Genomic DNA, 18,407 nt, shown 5'->3' with positions numbered 1-18,407 from the left:
TGCATGGAGTCAACAGTTTTGTCCAGAAGAGAAATCACACGCCTCAGGACTCAGTACTCTGGGTAACTGGATATACTCATGGCCATCATCACTCACAGTCCTGAACAGACACTTTCTATTGTAAAGCCCTTTTCAGCTGAGAACACAAGGCAAGCCCAGGACATATTTTATAAGACCTTCCTCCCAGGCTGGAGTCCTGCACCCTAAATGAGAAAACAAATCCACAACTCAGATCAGGCCAGGAGCTCCCTGAACAAAGTACTGTTAGGACCAAGACCATCCTTATTTTCCTAGACACAGATCTGTGTGAATACAGTACAACAGGAAAACACAAATTAAAAATAAAGACTAGTTCAATCCTGAGCTCCCTGTAAAAGACTTTTAAAAAGCAAAATAAAAGACCTCTGATTACAGCCATGAGGGGAAAACACAAGTGGCCTTCATCTCTCTTTCCAAAGCCAAGGGCACTGGCAAGGCCTCAGGTTTGCAAATGAAGGGGCGAGTTTATTACCAGGGCAGCGACAGCCATCCACACATCGCTGTTGACACACTTCACTGATAGGCTGGCTCTGGCAGGTTCTGGTGCAAGGAGACACACACTCCTTATACTCCATGCCAGCGGGGCATGCTGGGTCTGAAAGACAAGTCAAAAGAGTCTCCCCAAGCAGTTCACCAGCATGGCAGTTTCCAAACCCCACCGCAAGTGCAGCCAAGTTGGCCCCTCCGACTGTCCACTCTGTCTGTAGGGCCTCAGGGGCCATCTCCAACCTGCCAGCCCATGGTCCCTCTGAAACCAGCATTTCCCTGAAAGAGCATCTTCCATTTTACAAGGTCCTAACTAAGACTCACTGGGGTGCCTGGGCCAGCCAGCCCTGCCTCATGGTCATCTGTGCTCCATTCTCCGTGAAGAAGGCTTAGGCATCTTTGTCTCTCAGTGTTCTAACACTTTCACCTAAAATTTCCTCAGAGCAACATCATGTTCTGAACTAAAAAAGAATGGCTTCCAGGAACCAGCAAGAAACCATGACTTCCTCCTCTGAGAGCCCCTATTCCTCATGATATTGGCTCCCACCAAATGCCACCTCATCCCTAGCGTGGGGCACATTCTATCCATGCCCACTTTGGTGGCATTCATTTGCTTCCATTGTTTTCCTGGGCTGCCTTTGAGCCTTATTGCCAAAGTATCTCTCTGTTCACGCATGGAGCACACAGGTCCTCATGGGCTGGCCCGCCTCTCCCCAAAGAAATTGCCACCAACTCCTTCTTCAAGACCATCTATCAGGCATCTCTTCCACCCTACCTTCAAAGGTCTGAAGAGACAGCCGCTCCCTTTGCAGGGGAGAAGGCAGCTCTAACCCGCATCTTCCCACACCCCCACAGCAGACACGACAGGCAACGCTGTTTGCCAGATGGCGAAACTCAAGTGTGCAGTGTCAATATCAGCCAGGCCCTCTGCCTCCTTTAGTCCACACTATCTGCCTAATTATAGCCAACCAGCTGTCCATAGAGTGGCTTTTGATCAGGGTGGTGAGAGAGGAGGCTTTTGCAAGGTGACCAGAAGTCTCTATGTAATCATGGTAATTTGGAGATGGTGACAATGGCTATGGACTCAGTGAGATTTACAGATGTCAAATGGGTGCTGCAAAGCAGGGTTGAAGGAACAGTACACACTGTGCCCGCGGGCCGGAAGGATGAGCTAATAAAAGGGAAGCTTTAATGAAGGCTCTCTGGTCCCTCTGGGGCCACCCACACACAGCTTCAATAACCTGCCGCTCCTTCTAACCCGGGAGAGCCATGAGGACAAACACTGAGACCTAACTGCCTGCTGTGCTGAAGCAGAGACAGCTGTGGCAAGCCAGGGAATGGGTTTCCTGAGAGCCATGGGGTACTGAGAGGGAGGTGGCATGAAACAGAGGTAGGGACAGGGCTTTGAAAGGCTGCTCAGCTTCCACGCAAACATGAGGGGAGGGACTCCCAGGCTGGCCAGTGACCACGGGACCAGGTGACAGTAGGAACCATTCAGGACATAGGGCTCAGTAGACATGGGCTGATGGGATGGGAAGGCGAGTGCCACCAACCTCGGGACAAGCAGCCAACTTACAACAGGCGCTGTGGTCAGTCCAGCCGTACAACACCATGCCTTCCTGGGCGCAGGCCCGGGCATACTCAAGGAGGGCGGGGCATGCGCACTCTGGCCCAGTAGTACAGGTACACAAAGTCTTCTCACAGAGAGCCACGAAAGGCTCGGGATCCACCAGAGGGTGGCAGCGGGCGAACACCGAGGCGCTCTTCAGTAGCTGGCACTGCTCCCACATTGCCTGCAGAGAAAGAGGCTCTTCAGCATGGTTCCAGCGTGGTCCACGGGCTCACTGTCCCTCTGAGGGTGGCGCTAAGAGAATCCAAGGTTGTTCCTTCAGGATCCACCAGGTGCTAGCGACAGCGTTACATCTGTCGGTCTAAACAGAGGAAGGACAGTGGCACATGCTTGTGAGGTAGACCAAAGCTAAGGTCAAGTGTTACATGGGGCCAGGAATGGACAACTTGAGCTCCGTGTGAAGCTGTGTCCTACCCGACAGAAAAGCAAGGAGAAGTATGTGCCCTGAACTCGGGCTTGTACTTGCAGCTTCTGGGTCCAGGGATGGGGGTGGCGACTCTTTGGCCCTGACCTGGCCGCCTACCTTCCCTGACCTTAATCCTCTTCATTACAAAATAAAGGCTCTATCAGGAAGGGGTTTGTTGTATGCAGTCGAGTCTCTCGTCCCCATAGATTTAGAGACAATAGACTGAGAATGGGGCTTGGGAATCCATTTTCTGACACATTTCCGCAGGAGATTGCTGGAACCAATAGGATCAGTTCCCATTGGCAATAACATATTACTAGACTATTACCTGCCCAGGGCTGTGGTGGCTCACGCCTTATTCTCAGCACTGGGGGGGACGGGGGACAGAAGCAGGCAGATCTCTGTGAGTTCAAGGCCAGCCTGATCTACAGAATGAGTTCTGGACAGCCAAGGCTACCCAGAGAAACCCTGTCTTGGAAAGAAAAAAAAAGCCTATTAAATATCTCAAGATATGTTGTGCCAGGCAAGGTTTATTTTGGGTTTCCCCTCTGTTGATACCCTCAACTCAACCTAATAACGCAAGGCAGGTTTGGAACTGTCAGTCCTCTCCCGTGATGATTTATTAGTATAAACACGCCTGCATGCTTTACTTACAAACATCTCTACAGTCTGCGTCTTAATGGTTCCAAACGCCTGTTGCAATTGCTGTTTTTATTTATTTATTTAACTGTGGCTGTCTGTGTAGGTGGGGTGCCTCTAGCCATGGATGCCATGCTTTAACTGGCAGCTTTTCTCTCTCAGTGCCACACAAACCAGCAATGTATATTAGAATCAATGATGTCTTCAGCTTGATACAACACGCTGCTATGGATAAAGCCACAAGCTTGTTTCATGCATAATTTCTTTCATGCATATGCATGCCTCCTACTGGAGGTCAGCAGCTAGTAAACAGACTTAACCTTCGGCTAGAAAGAAAAGAGCACAAAAATGGTTGCATATCATAAAAACAGAGACATATTATAAAATATGTATGTTATACTGAGCCATGGGTGCTAAACTGGAGCCAATGGGTGTTTGCAAAGAGGATAGTAGGAGAAGAGGAAATAAATTGCTAGTTTTGAAGAGAAGAAATTTTGAGAAAGCCCACGTTGGTCAAGAGCAGGGAGGCAGACCCAAGGGCCTCCCAGAGGGAAGAGAAGTCTGACCTGCATGCCACCAATCTCAAGATCCTCCCTGACCCTAGGGATACTGTAGGAACCAGTGTCCTGCTCACAGGAGCCCTGTGCCGGGGCCGTGCATCCCACCCGGACTGGCCAATCCGGAGGCCACAGTCAGAATCAGGCCAGCAGAACCCAATGTTACATCTGTGGCAGGACCACAGTAGGCGCTGGTCCACCGTGCATCCTGGAAAAGCAGCTGTCTATTGGCATGAGCTGCGGAACTACAAACCTGCTGGTCATCTGAGGGTGTGAGTCGGCCACAGACACCGCCCCTCCCTATCTCCACCCTCCTTAACTCCCTCCTGTTGAGTCAATGTGACCACTCTCCGGTAGTGGGAACTTAGACTAATAATTAGCTCGCCTGGTGGAAAGGAGTGTTCTTGAGTGAATACGGATAACAGTCTTCATGCTACTTCATGAGTTGCTGTAGAGATGCCACACTGCCTGCCACCAATAGGCTGTCATGAATGAAGATACTTTTAGGGATGCTCTGGCCAGTTGGGTCTCAGCGGCATGTGTCCTACTAGCCGCCTTGAGTATTCTACCCAAGGAGAAATAGATTTCCAAAGTTGGTGACCAGAAGGAGTGACAGGGGCTGGGTGGCCTGCCTTGACTTCACTTTAGCTTCCCCAGCCCCGAGTTCAGGTTCAGGCTCATGCATACACCAGTTGTGTAAATTTCAGCTTATTGCCCAACGCCCTCTGGAGAATGATCACAACTCCTACTGTAAGCCCGCAGTGAGTAGGGAACAGAATCACACATGTAAGAGGCTTGTCTCAAGAAATGGTGACCCACATCATCACCTATCTTGTGACCAGCAGAGAAGTCCCTTTTGTTCCTCTGTCTCCACCATGACAAGCAGGTCGCCAGAAGGACAGGACACTCTTGTCCATTTTTCTATCTCTTTCTCCCTGGGCTGTATTAGGATAATAGTCACCATGACAACATTATCACTTCTCTGGTATCTTGGATGTTCCCTGGTAATCAGAGGGGCAGCTTTTGTTGATTTCTTATTTGGGAAGGTTGTGATCCTCCCAAAGTAATAAGGGGGCAACTTGATGCTCATGGAAGGAGGCTGAGGTCTGGGTTTGTATCTATTCTGCAACACTGTCTGCCCATAAAAACACCACTCAAATAGCAGTGGTGGCGCATGCGTTTAATCCCAGCACTCGGGAGACAGAAGCAGGTGGATCTCTATGAATTCGAGGTCAGCCTGGTCTACAGAGTGAGTTCCAAGGCAACCAAAGCTACACAGAAAAACCCTATCTCAAAGAAACAAAAAATAAATAAAAAATGAAACACTCAAGGCATAGGGTCAGAGCTCTCACTAAGGACAACTGAGGGTGTCCAGCTGCTCAGGTCCTACCTACCTGTTTTCCATTCACAGTTCAGAGACAGAAAGAAAACACAAAACCCCCCAACCCTGGAAATTGCAAGACCTTGGAAACCTATCCCCACTGCCACCCTAGGGCTCTCTGTCAAGGGCAGTTGCTGTACACCGTGGGACCAGCTCTTGCAGACATAGTGAGGATGAATTAGAAATTTTCTTCATGCAGGACACAGTGGCACCCAAAGAAAGGAGAACTACAGTTCAGGCATCCTCCCTGCCTGAAGTCCAGCCTGGTTCATCTCCCATTGGCCCAGGTCAATCTCGTCCCAGATCAAAGAGAAAATGGAAACGATACTCCAGCATATTTCCTGGGCAGTCTCTGGAAGTATTAAATGGTTTGTAGAATGCCACAGCAAAGGGGGTGTTTTCAGGTTATTTCACTGCAGGACAGGAATGTGGTTTCTGCAGAAGCTGCTTCCTCCCTTCCTAGAACAAACTCTTCAGTCCATGGCACCCGCCTGGCCTGAAATCCAGCTACAGTTTCTCCCTCCACAGAAACACAAAGAAGTCTGAGCTATCATCTTCTCCTCTACATTTCTTCTGGTTACCCCAATCTCAACCTGGTCCACAGTCTGGTTGCTAGGTAGAATTTTCAACATCTGCCCGTGGCCTCCAGCATGGTCCACTCACCCCACAGCAGTACCCAGAGGTGCATTTAGCTCTCAGTCTCAGCCACTCAAAGGCTTCTCTGTGCCACCCCAGGCAGCCCCGCCAGGCCATGCCAGGTCCTGAGACGACATAGAATGAAGTCCAAGGTGGTTTCCATACCTGTGCTGCCAGGCTCACCACAGAGACTGTTAGATGATGCTAAAATAGGCACTGTGCATGTACTGGGTAGGTGGCCTCCGGGTCCCTGACACTGCCTCTGCTGGATATAAGATGCAAACCTACGCCCATTCCAATTTAAAAGCAAACAGTCTAGCTCCTTAGGAAAGCAGGGAGACCAGCCCTCCATGACCTGACCTCAGCCTTCCCGTCGCATCCCATTCCTGACATCCCCACCCCAAGTGTCACTTGAAAACGCCCTGATGTTTTTTCGTCCACTGGCATACCTACTATGCCCAGGCACTGTGATTAGTACAACGAATAAGAAATCACAGTGGGGTAGATTCTGGCCATCACAAGGCTGGAGGGGGCGCCTACCCACCTCTACCTATCAACATTTCCTCTCTGAAGCCCTTCCTGCCTCGGTTCAGAAGCCCCCCCCTTCCAGGAAAGGCTTCCCGATAGTTCTCCCTCTCTCATAATCCTCTGGGTGCCACCCCTCTTGAATTGCAATTACCAGTTCTGTGCCCCTGTCCCCAGTTTCTCCCCCATGATTTCTAACGACAGGAGCCGTGCCATGAGGGTGCAGACGCTGCTGGCTGTTGCAGCAGTAACGAACACAGGCGTCACCTCCAGTCCCTCAGGTGCCCCACGGGCCTGTTTGCAGGCTTCGTCCCTGCCTTGGGTCACCTTCTCAGTGGTGCTGCCTGTTGTAGCTGGAGGCAACCTGCAGCTGAGATGTCAGGAAAGCATCCCAAAGCCAAGCAAAGCCTTAGCTGGGTCTGGATGCTGTGTATGGACTTAAGGGCAAGAGGCTGGACATGCTGGATAAGGCTTGTCCCCAGCCTGGAGCACTGCACGGAGGCAGTGTAGGACCTAACTTTAGGAAGTCAGGTCATTGGGGATGTGCCCACGAAAGGGAGACAGCAACCGAGGCCCCTTCCGCGGCCACCATGAAGCAAACATCCTCCTCACCCATGTATTCCCACCATGATGCACTGTCACAGGCCCAAGCTGACAGGAACAAAAGACCACGGACTCTGAAACCATGAGCAAAAATAAATATTTCGCTTTTTCCCCTGCTATTCTGTTACAGCAATGGAAAGCTGACTAAGACACTGAGGACTATCTCTGTGTACCCTGCCTTCCTTGGACGTGTGTTGTTAGTATTTAGGCATTTGTACTGCCCCACTTTTGGAGTCCTGACAGAATATGCCTTCAGTAGCCACCACTACGAGCACCTCCTGTACCTACTCACTAAGTTCCCTTTTCAAAGGGCCCCGCCCACCTCCCATCTCCCTCTGTCTCTCCCCTTCTCTCTGTCTGTCTGTTCCTCCCCCCTCGCTCTCCTCTCGCTCTCCCTCTCTTTGCCACTGTTCCTGTCCCCTTTCCCCTTTTTACAATCCTTTTCCCTTAATAAAAAGAAAAGAAAAGAAAACCACGATGATTGAATTCTGTCGCATGGCATCTTTCTCTCTTGAACCACTTTTTTTTATTACAACATGTGTGAGGTCAAGAGAATTGGTGAGTTGGGATGAATGGTCAGAAGAGCCGAGCTGGAGGTCTGAGCCCGTCATCTCTGACCTCTGTCAGCCCTCCCAGCCAGTGGCTGCTGACCCAGAGAAGCCCAGCCACAGGGCTCCACACAGTTTCCCTGCATGGCTCCGCTTCAGCAAGGCTGGTACGAAGTACAAACCCGGTCCATCCTCTGCATTGAGACCCTCTCCTAAGCCATGTAAATAAAGTTATTTCAAAACCCCTGTAGCTTGCACAAACTGAACCTTCAGAGAACGGTAGACACCTTCGAAGGACACGCGACTTCCTTCAAAGAAAAAAAAATGCGTTCATCCTTTCAGTTTGGGATAAGATTAAAGGAAGAAAAGATTTCCTAGGTCCTCCCAGTATGGTGGCGCATGCCTGCATTCCAAGCACTTGGAGGCTGAGGCAGACAGATGGGGAAATGGAGGCCAGTCTAGGCTACACAGTACAATCTTATCTCAAAACAAATACACAAACGGGGCTGAGGTGAAGGCTTGCTGGGTAAAATGCTTGCTGTGCATGCATGAGGACCTAAGCTTGAATCCCCAGAAACCACGTAAAGCCAGGCACAGTAGCATGTGTGTGAGGCCAGGGCTGCTACAGTCAAGGGGGAGGCAGGGACAAGACAAGTCCTGGAAGCCAACAGCAAAGAGACCCTGTCTCAAACAAGTACAAGATGAGTACTGACCCCCAAGGTGACCCTTGACCCCCACAAATGAATGTACATGCATATACATACATGCATGCACATACGTACACATACATACATGCACATACATACACATTCAAAAAAATGAATAAATAAGGCTGGGCATGGCACTCAATAATAGAGCACATGCCTGGCATGTGTGAGGCTCTGATATTAATGCCTAATGCTGTCAAAAATAAATTAACTTTTACAAAAACCCATACTAATGAAACTAACAGACAAAAGAACAAACACGAATGGACAAAAGAGTGTTTTTAAAGATACTCGGTGCCCTCAGTCACTCAGCCATCATGGAAAAGCACATTGAAATTCATTTGAGATTCAGTCACCCCGTCACAATGGCTGTCATCAAGAAAAGAGACAACAACAGATGCAGGGGAGAACACAGGGACAGAGGGCCCCATGCAGTGCGGACAACAGGAGTGTAAACTAATACCGCAGTTATGGAAGTCAGGGTGAAGGGAGGCACCCGAAAAAGTTAACATAGAGCTACCGCATGACCCAGCTATGGCACTTCAAGTCACACACCCAGTGGACTATATATCCTACCAGAGAGGTGCCGCACACTCAGGAGCATTGCTGCACTATTCACAATAGCAAGGAAATGGACCTGGCCTAGATGTCCATCAGCAGATGAATGGGTGATAAAGGTGTGGCATATACGCACAGTGGAACTACAATCAGCTGTAAGGAAGAACAAAATCATGAAATTTTCAGGAAAATGGATGGACCTGAAAAGAATTATACACACACACACATGCATGCACACATTACATACATACATACACACAGGTACACAGGTACACATATGCACACACACACACACGCACACATCCATACACACGCACGCGCGCGCGCACACACACACACACAAACACAGGGTAACTCGGTCTCAGAAAGACCAAAATTGCATGTTCTCTCTCATACGAGGATTGTAGCTTACAGTGTCTGTGCATATGTGTGTAGCAGGTGAGTGTGGGTGTAAGCCATAGACCACAGAGGAGGAACGAGTGTGTGAGGAGGAAGGAGGGCAGTCACCGGAGCAGAGAGGAGACGGCTGTAGAGGTGGTGTGTAAGGACGCAAGAGGGCGGGGCTCTGAGGGAGAACAGGTGGGAAGGAAAATCAATTTTTAAAAAGTATTTTTTGGAAAATATCATAATGAATACTGCGTGTACTAATTTAATTTCTTAAATAAAAAGTTTAAAGAATTTACTAATTAGGCCAGAAATTCGCAACTTATAACCCTGGGCCCCCACAGACGCTAAGGCCCTCCAGGAACCCATAAGATCCAGCATCTCCTGGAAAGCTGGTTTTTATGCTTCCGGCTTTCCTTCCACTACTATTTAGTAGTTCCTCTTTGATATCTGGCTTGAGAGAAATGAGCTGGATTCTCATGCTAGAATCTCCTTAAGCCAGGCAGCAAAGAAGATTTAAAAGCCCATAAAACAATGCATTCTTCTACCTCAATACTTCATTCTGGAATTTAGAGTTATCTTTTTTTAATTAATTTTTTATTTATATGAAATACAATGAGACTTAGCATTTACTAAATAAATGAATGAATATTTTAAATGTCCTGGTTTTAGTGCCCATTATGGCAAATATCAAGAACTATAACCCAAATAAGCAAATTGGAATCCTCAGTTAATTCTTCAGAGTTTAAGCCAGGCATTGGTGGCGAACGCCTTTAATCCTAGCACTCGGGAGGCAGAGGCAGGCAGAACTCTGTGAGTTCAAGACCAGCCTGGTCTACAAGAACTAGTTCCAGGATAGCCTCCAAAGCCACAGAGAAACTCTGTCTCAAAAAACAAAAAAAAAAGCAATATTTTTTCAGAGTTTAAAGGAATTCTGATCCTAAGCAACTTGAGGACCACTGTACCAGTGATGCAGTGACCAGACTTGAGGCCTGAGTGTACTTCATAACTCAGTCACTTGTCATCAAACTACAGGTTATAGTAAGCCAAGGATTTCATGGTCACAGATTAAAACAAAAATTTAAAATATTCAGAACAAGGGGTTGCATCCAAACTGAACATATGTCTACTTGTTTTTCCTTTTCATTATTCTCTATTTTCACTATTCAATACAGCATGACACTAATCTACATAGCATTTATAATGTATAAAATAATAATGTATAAAAATAATCTGCAATAATTTAAAATCTATGAGAAGGTCTAGCTCAGTGGATAAAGGCACTTGCTGCACAAACCTGATGACCTGAGTTTGATTCCCAGAACCCACATCAGGGTGAAAGGAGAAAACTGATTCAGGTGTCCTCTGACCTCCCAGTGTGCGCTGTGACACGTGACCCTCTCTCTCTCTCTCTCTCTCTCTCTCTCTCTCTCTCTCTCTCTCTCTCACACACACACACACACACACACACACACACACACACACACACACAGACACACACACACAGCAACAACAACAGAGGCTGGAGAAATGACTCCACAGTTATGAACACTTATGGCTCTTCCAAAGGACCTGAGTTCAGTTCCCAGCACCCACATGGCAATTTACCACCACCTGTAACTCCAGATCCAGGGGGTCCAATGCCCTTTCTAGGTCTCTAAGGTGGCTGCATACACACAGAGAATATAAACACACACACACACACACACACACACACACACACACGATTTAAAAATAAATCTTTTAAGTATAATGACGATAGGCTGCAATCAATTGGCACGCCTTCTATGTAAAAGGCGTGGACATCAAAGGGTTAGAAGGCAGTGCAATCAGTGCAGGACTTCTAGAAGCATAGGTGGGCTAGAACCCCAACTCCATCCCTTTCAAAGTGTGTGACCTCAAGAAATTCACTTTTCGACACTCCCGCTCCTTGGCTATACGAGACGCTGTAGGAAAAGACTGAGTGTAGCCCAGGTCTGCTTTCTTCCTTCTCAGTCATGACTCCCAGCCTCCAGCTTTCACTTGGCATAGCTACCAGGAATGAGGACTCCATGTTCTGACCTATCTGGGGTAGGAGCAGCCACAGCACTGAGCCGTGCCCAGAAGTGAGGAACGTGTCTGACTCCATTTTGAAGGCAGGGGCCTTGACGCTGTATTTTTAAGAATGGATTTCTGTTTAGTGTGGGAATTGAGTTGCTCTCTGTTTCCTGGAACCCGACTTTCCACAACCTGTGACCTTTATTTGTTTTTGAGCATACCCTTCCCATCCCTGGGCAGCCCTACCCTATCCCTAATCACGTGATGAGTGACCAGATTTTTTAAAGATTTTTAATTATTATTTCCTTATTACTGCCATTAGTCTCCCTTCTGTAAAACTAGTTGTGATTTTACTCCTTAAAAGGGACCCAAGAGGTGGATTCGGGGCTGCTCTCTTTAACCCGACTTAGGAGGCAGTCTCTGGCCAGCTCTTGGGTACACCCCAATAAAAATCAAGCTTGCTTCAAATTAGGCTGTTACTGTGGTAGTGGTCTTATTCTCACCATTGGGATTAACAGAAGGACAGAAGCAGGAGAGATGAGACAGAAGGACCCTGGATGCCAACAGCAGGGGATTCTGGCCTGGCCCTGCACGTCCTGCCCTGAGCTGCACGTGAGAGAGAAGCCCACTGACTACAAGCCATTGTTGCCTTAAATGTCACTCATGGCTGGACCTACCCAGGCAGCAACACTGACTGCAGGGAGTTGCCGAAAAACAAAACCAAATGTGCTCATGCTGAGATGGCTGGGTGTCCTCTCAACCATTAGACTCGTCAGTTGTCTGCGAAGGCTTCACTTTGGCTCTCTGCTAAACCATTCTGGCAGAGACACAAAATAAGGGTCAGCTAATTTGCACTTCCAGCATCTCCTGGCTCCAGGGCCCGGCACCAGCCGCCTCTGTCTTGTTTCATCTCCTGCCGGTGGTGTCAGAAACTGGCAGAGCCCTGCAGCCCCAGCTCCGTCAATCCATGACTTCACCCTCCCGGGCGAGTGTACAGACCCAATTGTGGCCCATCTTAATCCCATTTTCAGTTCATCAGAGGAGACCAGGCCTCTTCCCTGGGGAAGTTAGGCCCCATCTAGGGGAAGGGAGAGAAAGCAAGAGTATCTCCCCAGGGGCTGTGAAGGCTCCGCAGGAGGAAAAGCAAGAGCCAGAGGTCCAGAGGTCTGAAGTTATGCTATTGTTTCATCTCAAACAGCTGACAAAGGAGAAGGGGGCGGGGCATGAGCATTCCTGGGTCTGAAGTGAATAAAGAAAGGGGGAATAACGGATAAAGTGCAAGTTGTTCGCCTGGCCCTGATCTTTCCAGCTCCAGAGTGGGTGCCACGAGGCTGCTGCCCCTGGAGGAGGTGTGGGGGCGCCTAGAGCCTGAACTGGTCCAAAGCGGTGGGTTCAAGAATTCACTCAGGGCAGAGCACAGTTTCTCATTGGTCAGCTAACAGGGATTGAATGTGGTGAGGGAGGTAACTGATTCTATTTATAACTTCTGGCTGCCCAGATGTTCTTATCCACATGCCAGGCTTCTAACTCATGGTCAAGATTCAGATCTTGAGCCTGGTTCATATTGAGGGGGCTCCTGGAGGTTCCTCTCCTTAAAATAGTTGCATGGGATGCTCATGGTAAGCAGGGTGACTAGACAGAACACAGCAGAACTGCCAGTGTCCACAGAGGCCAACCTGGCCCTTCTCACTCTGCCCGGGGCCTCTTGGGAGCATGAGCAGTTCTCCAGGATCAGTGCGAGCCTGTCAGCTGGGAGAAGAGCCGGGCATTGTCAGTGTAAGAAACATAATTCTAACTCCAGAGGGGACAAGAAAGTTTACTCTGAAGCCAAATACGAGTGGTCATGGCCCAGGAACAGATTCCGGTTACTTCAAATTCCATGTTCCAGTGTGGTAACCATTTCACCAAACTGTTATTATAGTAACAGAACAAAGAAAGCCATACAATAAGGGCCTTTTCAAATCCACTGGTGAAACATTAGGTAAGGGGATTAAAGCAAGCGAGGAAATCTCTGCTGTAGACCTCAGATGTTCTGCCAACACTCCTAGCCTTTTGGATGGTAGAAGCTGACGATCTACTAAGTAAATACATTCCAAAGGTTTTGTGTGTCAGTCACAAGGATGTAAGAGGTGGACAAGAAATGGCTATTTAGAGAGATGAAGATAGCCCAAGATAAAGTACAATCAGGCTCTGAACCTGCAACATTCCAAGCTCTCCATGATCACTCAATCGGCCTTGCACAGGGGTCAGTGGGAGGGGCAGCTTCCCTCTAGGAACTGTTGTTTATTCCCTGGTTTGCAGTTCAGAAATCTGCCCAAGCTCTTGAATAAACAATCCCATCCGAACCAGTCTACACACCCCACTCATAGCAAGAAAAATTAGCAGCTCTGTGCCAGGAGTCAATCACCTGAGCTGCCCTGTCACCATCCATCAGGCAACTTGTCACCTACTGACCCCAACAGTGCTGCTGCTCTCCTTCATGGTGAGTTAATTTCTCTTGTGTCTGGTCCTGGGATCTCTGCCTGATACAGTTTCAGCATTGCCCACACCATACCAACATTTCAGTGAGTGTGTACTAAAGGGTACTATCCCATTCCTTGCCCGTTCTGGTCCTCATTGGGGAGAGGACAGAGGAAAGGAAACTCTTGAGAAATACACTTATCCGTCAGTGTCCACAGGGTACTGCTTCTAGGACTCTCCTCTCATATCAAAATCCATGAATTCTAGGTCCCTCATGGAACACAAACTTTCAATACATTTTAAACACCATCTAAATGACTAGTACTACTTACTATGATATAAGTGCTGGGGAATAGTTGTCATAGCATATCGTTTAAGGAAAACCCCCATGTGTTCAGAACAATTTGTCTGCAGTTGGTTGAATCCACAGACATGGCACACATGAATGCAGAATTAGTGCATTTTGTTTCAGACGTTGTTGTGTTAGGGTTTGTCAAAGTGTCAGCCAACCCGAAGGAAATCTTTGAAAACTCATAGCAGCTGCTGAGACTCTGCAATAAGGCTAGACCATCACAGACAATCACCAAGGATGTCACTGTCACCACAGCCACTTGGTTCTTCTCCTAAGTTGTCCCTAGGTGGACACATCCGACGTAAAGGAAAGGGTTCTCTTACCTGAGTTTCCAGTAGAGGAAGTCCTCTTATATGGGGCACAGAGAGGCAGGGCAGGAAAGGAACCCATGGGAGGACATGAAGAAGGGAGTGAGCCCATGACTCCTTCCTGGCCCTGTGTGTTCCTTGTGTAAGTCCTCACTCCTCACTTAGCCTTTTGGTGACTCAGGAAAGACTCAAAAAAGATGTCATGTTGCCAAGGGGAAATGTATGTTTTCAAACCCATTGAAATAAGGCACAAGGAGTAGGCACCCTGTCTATAAAACCACCTCACAGCTGTTGCTAACCTACACTTGGCTCCTTGAGTTTGCTGACTTCTATGGGCCAAATTCTCTCTGTACAACTCGGTCTGAACTGGAGTTGGAGAGATGGCTATCAGTTAAGACCTTCCAAAGGGCCCAGATTCAGTTTTCCCATTCAGCACCCACATGATAGCTCACAACCGACTGTGACTCCAGTTCCAGCAGATCTGACAACTGGCCTCATTAGGCACCAGTCATGAAAGTGGTATACCAACATACATGCAGGCAAAACACCTATACACGTCAAATATGTTTTTTTAAATTAACAACTTTGAATCCCTGCCAAGAAAAAGAATGGCTGTTCCCAATTGCCAAGAGCCTACTCCAAACCAAACGTCTTGACTAAATCACCCTCTCACACATACACACACCTGTCAGCTCCCCATCCGGCTCCATCTGAGCAGATACAGCAAAAAGTGACAATACACCCTTTACAAATAAACATTCTGTCATGAGGACATGAAGAGTGAGTTGCTTTGTAGCCATCAGGATGGATAGTACTTCATGAGCTTCTCTGGGATTTCAAGAGATGTGCTATGGTTATTCAAGGGCGACATCAGTTTTACAAATATTAGCCCATAAGATAGGTGATTTCCTGTGGACAACAATGTAACAGGTGAATGAAAGTCATGCTGTCTGGGAGGAGAGGAAGAATGTTCTATGGGATGGGAGACGGTGAAAAGGCAAGACATCAACAGCATAGAAAAACGTCACGCGTTCTTGTAAGAAACACTCGATGTGAAAGAAAAGTGGAAACTCCAGAGCTGTTAGGGAGTAGACTGAAGTGCTGTGGGGTGGGGGCTCGCACATCAACCCTGATCATCTGGACTGGAAGGATCCTGAAACTCCAGTATTCACAGACATTGACGGACACCCAGAGTCTTCACATAACCATAAAACATAAGGAGTGCTCTTTCAGGAAGCTGGGGAGTTGGCTAGAGCTGAGCTGTGCAGGACAGCCAGAAAGATTCTTCCAAGGCCTTGACTCCCAAAATCAAGATGAGAGCATACCCTGCCCATCTGGGGATTGTTTCAGAGAACCTTTATGCAGTGGGTAAGAGGACGAGTAGGCGTCTTTGAGAATCTCATCCAACTCTTGAGTGTTTGTGAACCTGAGATTCCTAACATTGATGAAAATACATTTCTTCTGCTCCTGCCCTATCTGAGGAAGTTACTGCCATTGGATCATCCCCTGCTGCCACTGGATTATGCCCCTGCAGTGGGTCAAGTGAAAACCAGCACACTCAGGCTTCTCATTAACAATGGGTCATCTTGAAGACCAGCTCTTAGGAATTATATGAAAATCTCTTGATGCCAAGCACTGAAGTGTCCTCACACTCTTGACAGCAGCCCCAAAGGCAGAGGCTAGTCTTGTGACACCAGGGAATGTGACCTGAGGGTGGTGATGATGCCTATAGTGACTGGATCCCCCAGGCCAGACCAAAGCCACCAAGTGCAGTGCTGCAGGGTAGCAATACCCGAGTGGTACTTACATGGTAGGCATTGTCATCACCCGGGTATCTGTGTGTTGTATGATGTGCAGTAGTCATGTTCACTATGGTGGGTCTCTATCAGGTGACAGGAGATTATCTTGGGAAGGGGTTGTGTTTTTCACAGCTAGCACGGCCATTCTGTGGGCTAACAGCAGTCCTATAGGGCTTTGGACTCCAAACTACAGACAAGACACAGCACCAAGACCACCATCCCTTTATGACATTCAGCCCTTCCCCCATGCCCCCTCCAACTGAATTTTACAGAAGGAGAAAGGCTAAGGATTTCTAAAATGTGCATTGTGCAATAGCTGTGAACAAATGAGTGCCACTTATCTGAGCATTTAAGGCTTGGGCTCCAGACTCAGCTGGAAAAAATAAAATAAAATTTCCAAACGTGCATACAATCCAACAAGCCATTATCAGTTCCAGCAGAGAGAGGCACTGGATTTGTTGGTACAATGTTCTTCCCCAAGGTATAAGTAATATGATCAGGCTCTCTGTAAGAGCTGACTTAAGCTTAAGCTCGGCTTTGAAAAGACCAAAAGCAGGAGAGACAGAAGTGACAGATCCCGGCAGCTACCCAAAAGAGTTGTAGGTCAGTGCAGCCTCTCACAGAACATTCTATGATTTCAACTGGCCCTTGATCCAAAGGGCAATCGCTGGTGACAGATGCCCAGTTGCCAGACCCAATTTCTGAGGCTGGGGCCCAGCGGGAGTAAAAAGACAGACCAGTTCAAACAGACCACATTAATCACCTCCCAGGAGATGAGTCACTGCACATCCCAGCCAATGAGGGAGCCCCGACTGTGGACAAACACATTCTGATTGGCTAAGGGCTGAGTATAGCTCTCTCGGTAAACAATCTGAAACAAGAGCGCTGGGCTTGAACAGGGGGTCAGGCCTCAGGGAGGTCAGGTGTGTTTGGAGCCTCAGTTCTGAACGAAGAACCAAGGGCTCAATTTCTTAAGCTGTTCCCAGGACACTGGTTAGCAAGGATGCTAAGGCACCCGGGAGCCTTAAAACGGTGTCCGCAGAGACGGGCAAAGCTGCTTCTACAGGCACCTTTGTCTTCCTGGAACAAAGCACCCAGTCTTTCCCTCAACTCACCCTTAACGGGTTCTCTCCAGGGAAAGTCCGTCTGCGCCTTCCACTAAGGCCACATAAGTGGGATTATTCCTTGGTACTCTGAGGGTGGGGACCATCTGTCAAACCCTTGCTGTGTGCCAACCGTGTTTGCAAAGTCAAGACAAACAAAATAAGCTCTGTAGGACCGGTTGCTTTCAGCCCCGCCTTGAAGGAAGGGAGAGGGAGAGCCACCAGCCGCCAACCGAACTCTAGGTTGAGAAATACAAAGGGAAAAAATTTAGAAAAATCTCTCTTGCACAGTACCTTGAATGAATTTCGTTTGAAATGTGTCTGAGTGGCTGAGATTCACTAGAGAAAGGTCTGGCCTCTGTCACCACTTGCCTATTTGGATGTATCAATGTGCTGGGCATCTCAGAGTCCTTCTAACCTCTGTGGGGTTTGCTCAACTACCCAAAAAGAAACCAATTATAACTGGGAAGAGGGGAAAAAACAAAAATAGTTTGGGATCTTAAGCCTAAGGTGCTGTATTTGCTGGGGCTATGCTCCCCACCCCGACTCCCAAAGCATCTCACTCCTGTGGGACACACAAGACCACAGGAGAATGCCAGATGTTACATCATTGTCATCAACAACATCATCACACATACAGTTGAGCACTACTGGAGTTAACACTCATGCAAGTGACCTTTCTCTTAGTCCTTTCAATGGTCCTGGCAGGTCCTATCCTAAACCTGTTTCACACGCGTGGCTACTGAGTGTCAGAGAAGGAAAGGCCGACTCAAATCCATCCATTAGCGCAATGCCCGATTCTTTGCTTCTCTGTTTCTGTGATAACCAAGAGCAACATGGGGAGGAAAGGGTTTATTTTAGGTTACAGGTTACAGTCCAGCTTCAAGGAAAGTCAGGGCAGAAACCTGGAGGCGGGAGATGATGGAGGAACACTGCTTACCAGCTCACTTTTTTGGATGTGCTCATCTTGAGTGCTTATACAATCCAGGACCATCTGCCTAGGGGATGGCACCACTATTCACAGGGGCTGAATCCTCCCATAACAACTATTAATCAAGAAAATGCCCCATAAGCAAGCCCACAGGTCAATATCATGGAGGTGATTTGTCAATCAAGGTGTCCTTCTCTAGGTGACTCTAGTTTGTGTCCTTGATAAAAACTGACCAGTACACCCAACCACAAGTGAGAGGATCTCAAGGGTTCAGCTTGTCAAGGGCAAACATCAGACATTTCAAGCCAGGAGGAAGAG

The 18,407-nt window shown here is 48.1% G+C and overlaps 1 protein-coding gene across 1 annotated transcript in view; it reads right to left on the bottom strand.

Moving 5' to 3' along the window:
* Positions 1 to 18,407, bottom strand: part of Vwf (von Willebrand factor) — a 140,405-nt gene that overhangs the window by 98,278 nt on the left and 23,720 nt on the right. Inside the window, exons 7-8 of the mRNA XM_040737568.1 lie at positions 2,102 to 2,318; positions 512 to 634 (exon numbers count right to left, since the gene is read on the bottom strand). Of these exons, the coding sequence (XP_040593502.1) occupies positions 512 to 634; positions 2,102 to 2,318 (340 nt within the window). The remainder of the gene's footprint in view (positions 1 to 511; positions 635 to 2,101; positions 2,319 to 18,407) is intronic.

Source organism: Mesocricetus auratus, unplaced genomic scaffold, assembly GCF_017639785.1.
Source record: "Mesocricetus auratus isolate SY011 unplaced genomic scaffold, BCM_Maur_2.0 Super-Scaffold_100676, whole genome shotgun sequence".
In the NCBI taxonomy this organism is placed as follows: Eukaryota; Metazoa; Chordata; class Mammalia; order Rodentia; family Cricetidae; genus Mesocricetus; species Mesocricetus auratus.
The sequence above is the reverse complement of the archived record's forward strand: the minus strand, read 5'-3'. Positions and strand labels throughout refer to the sequence as shown.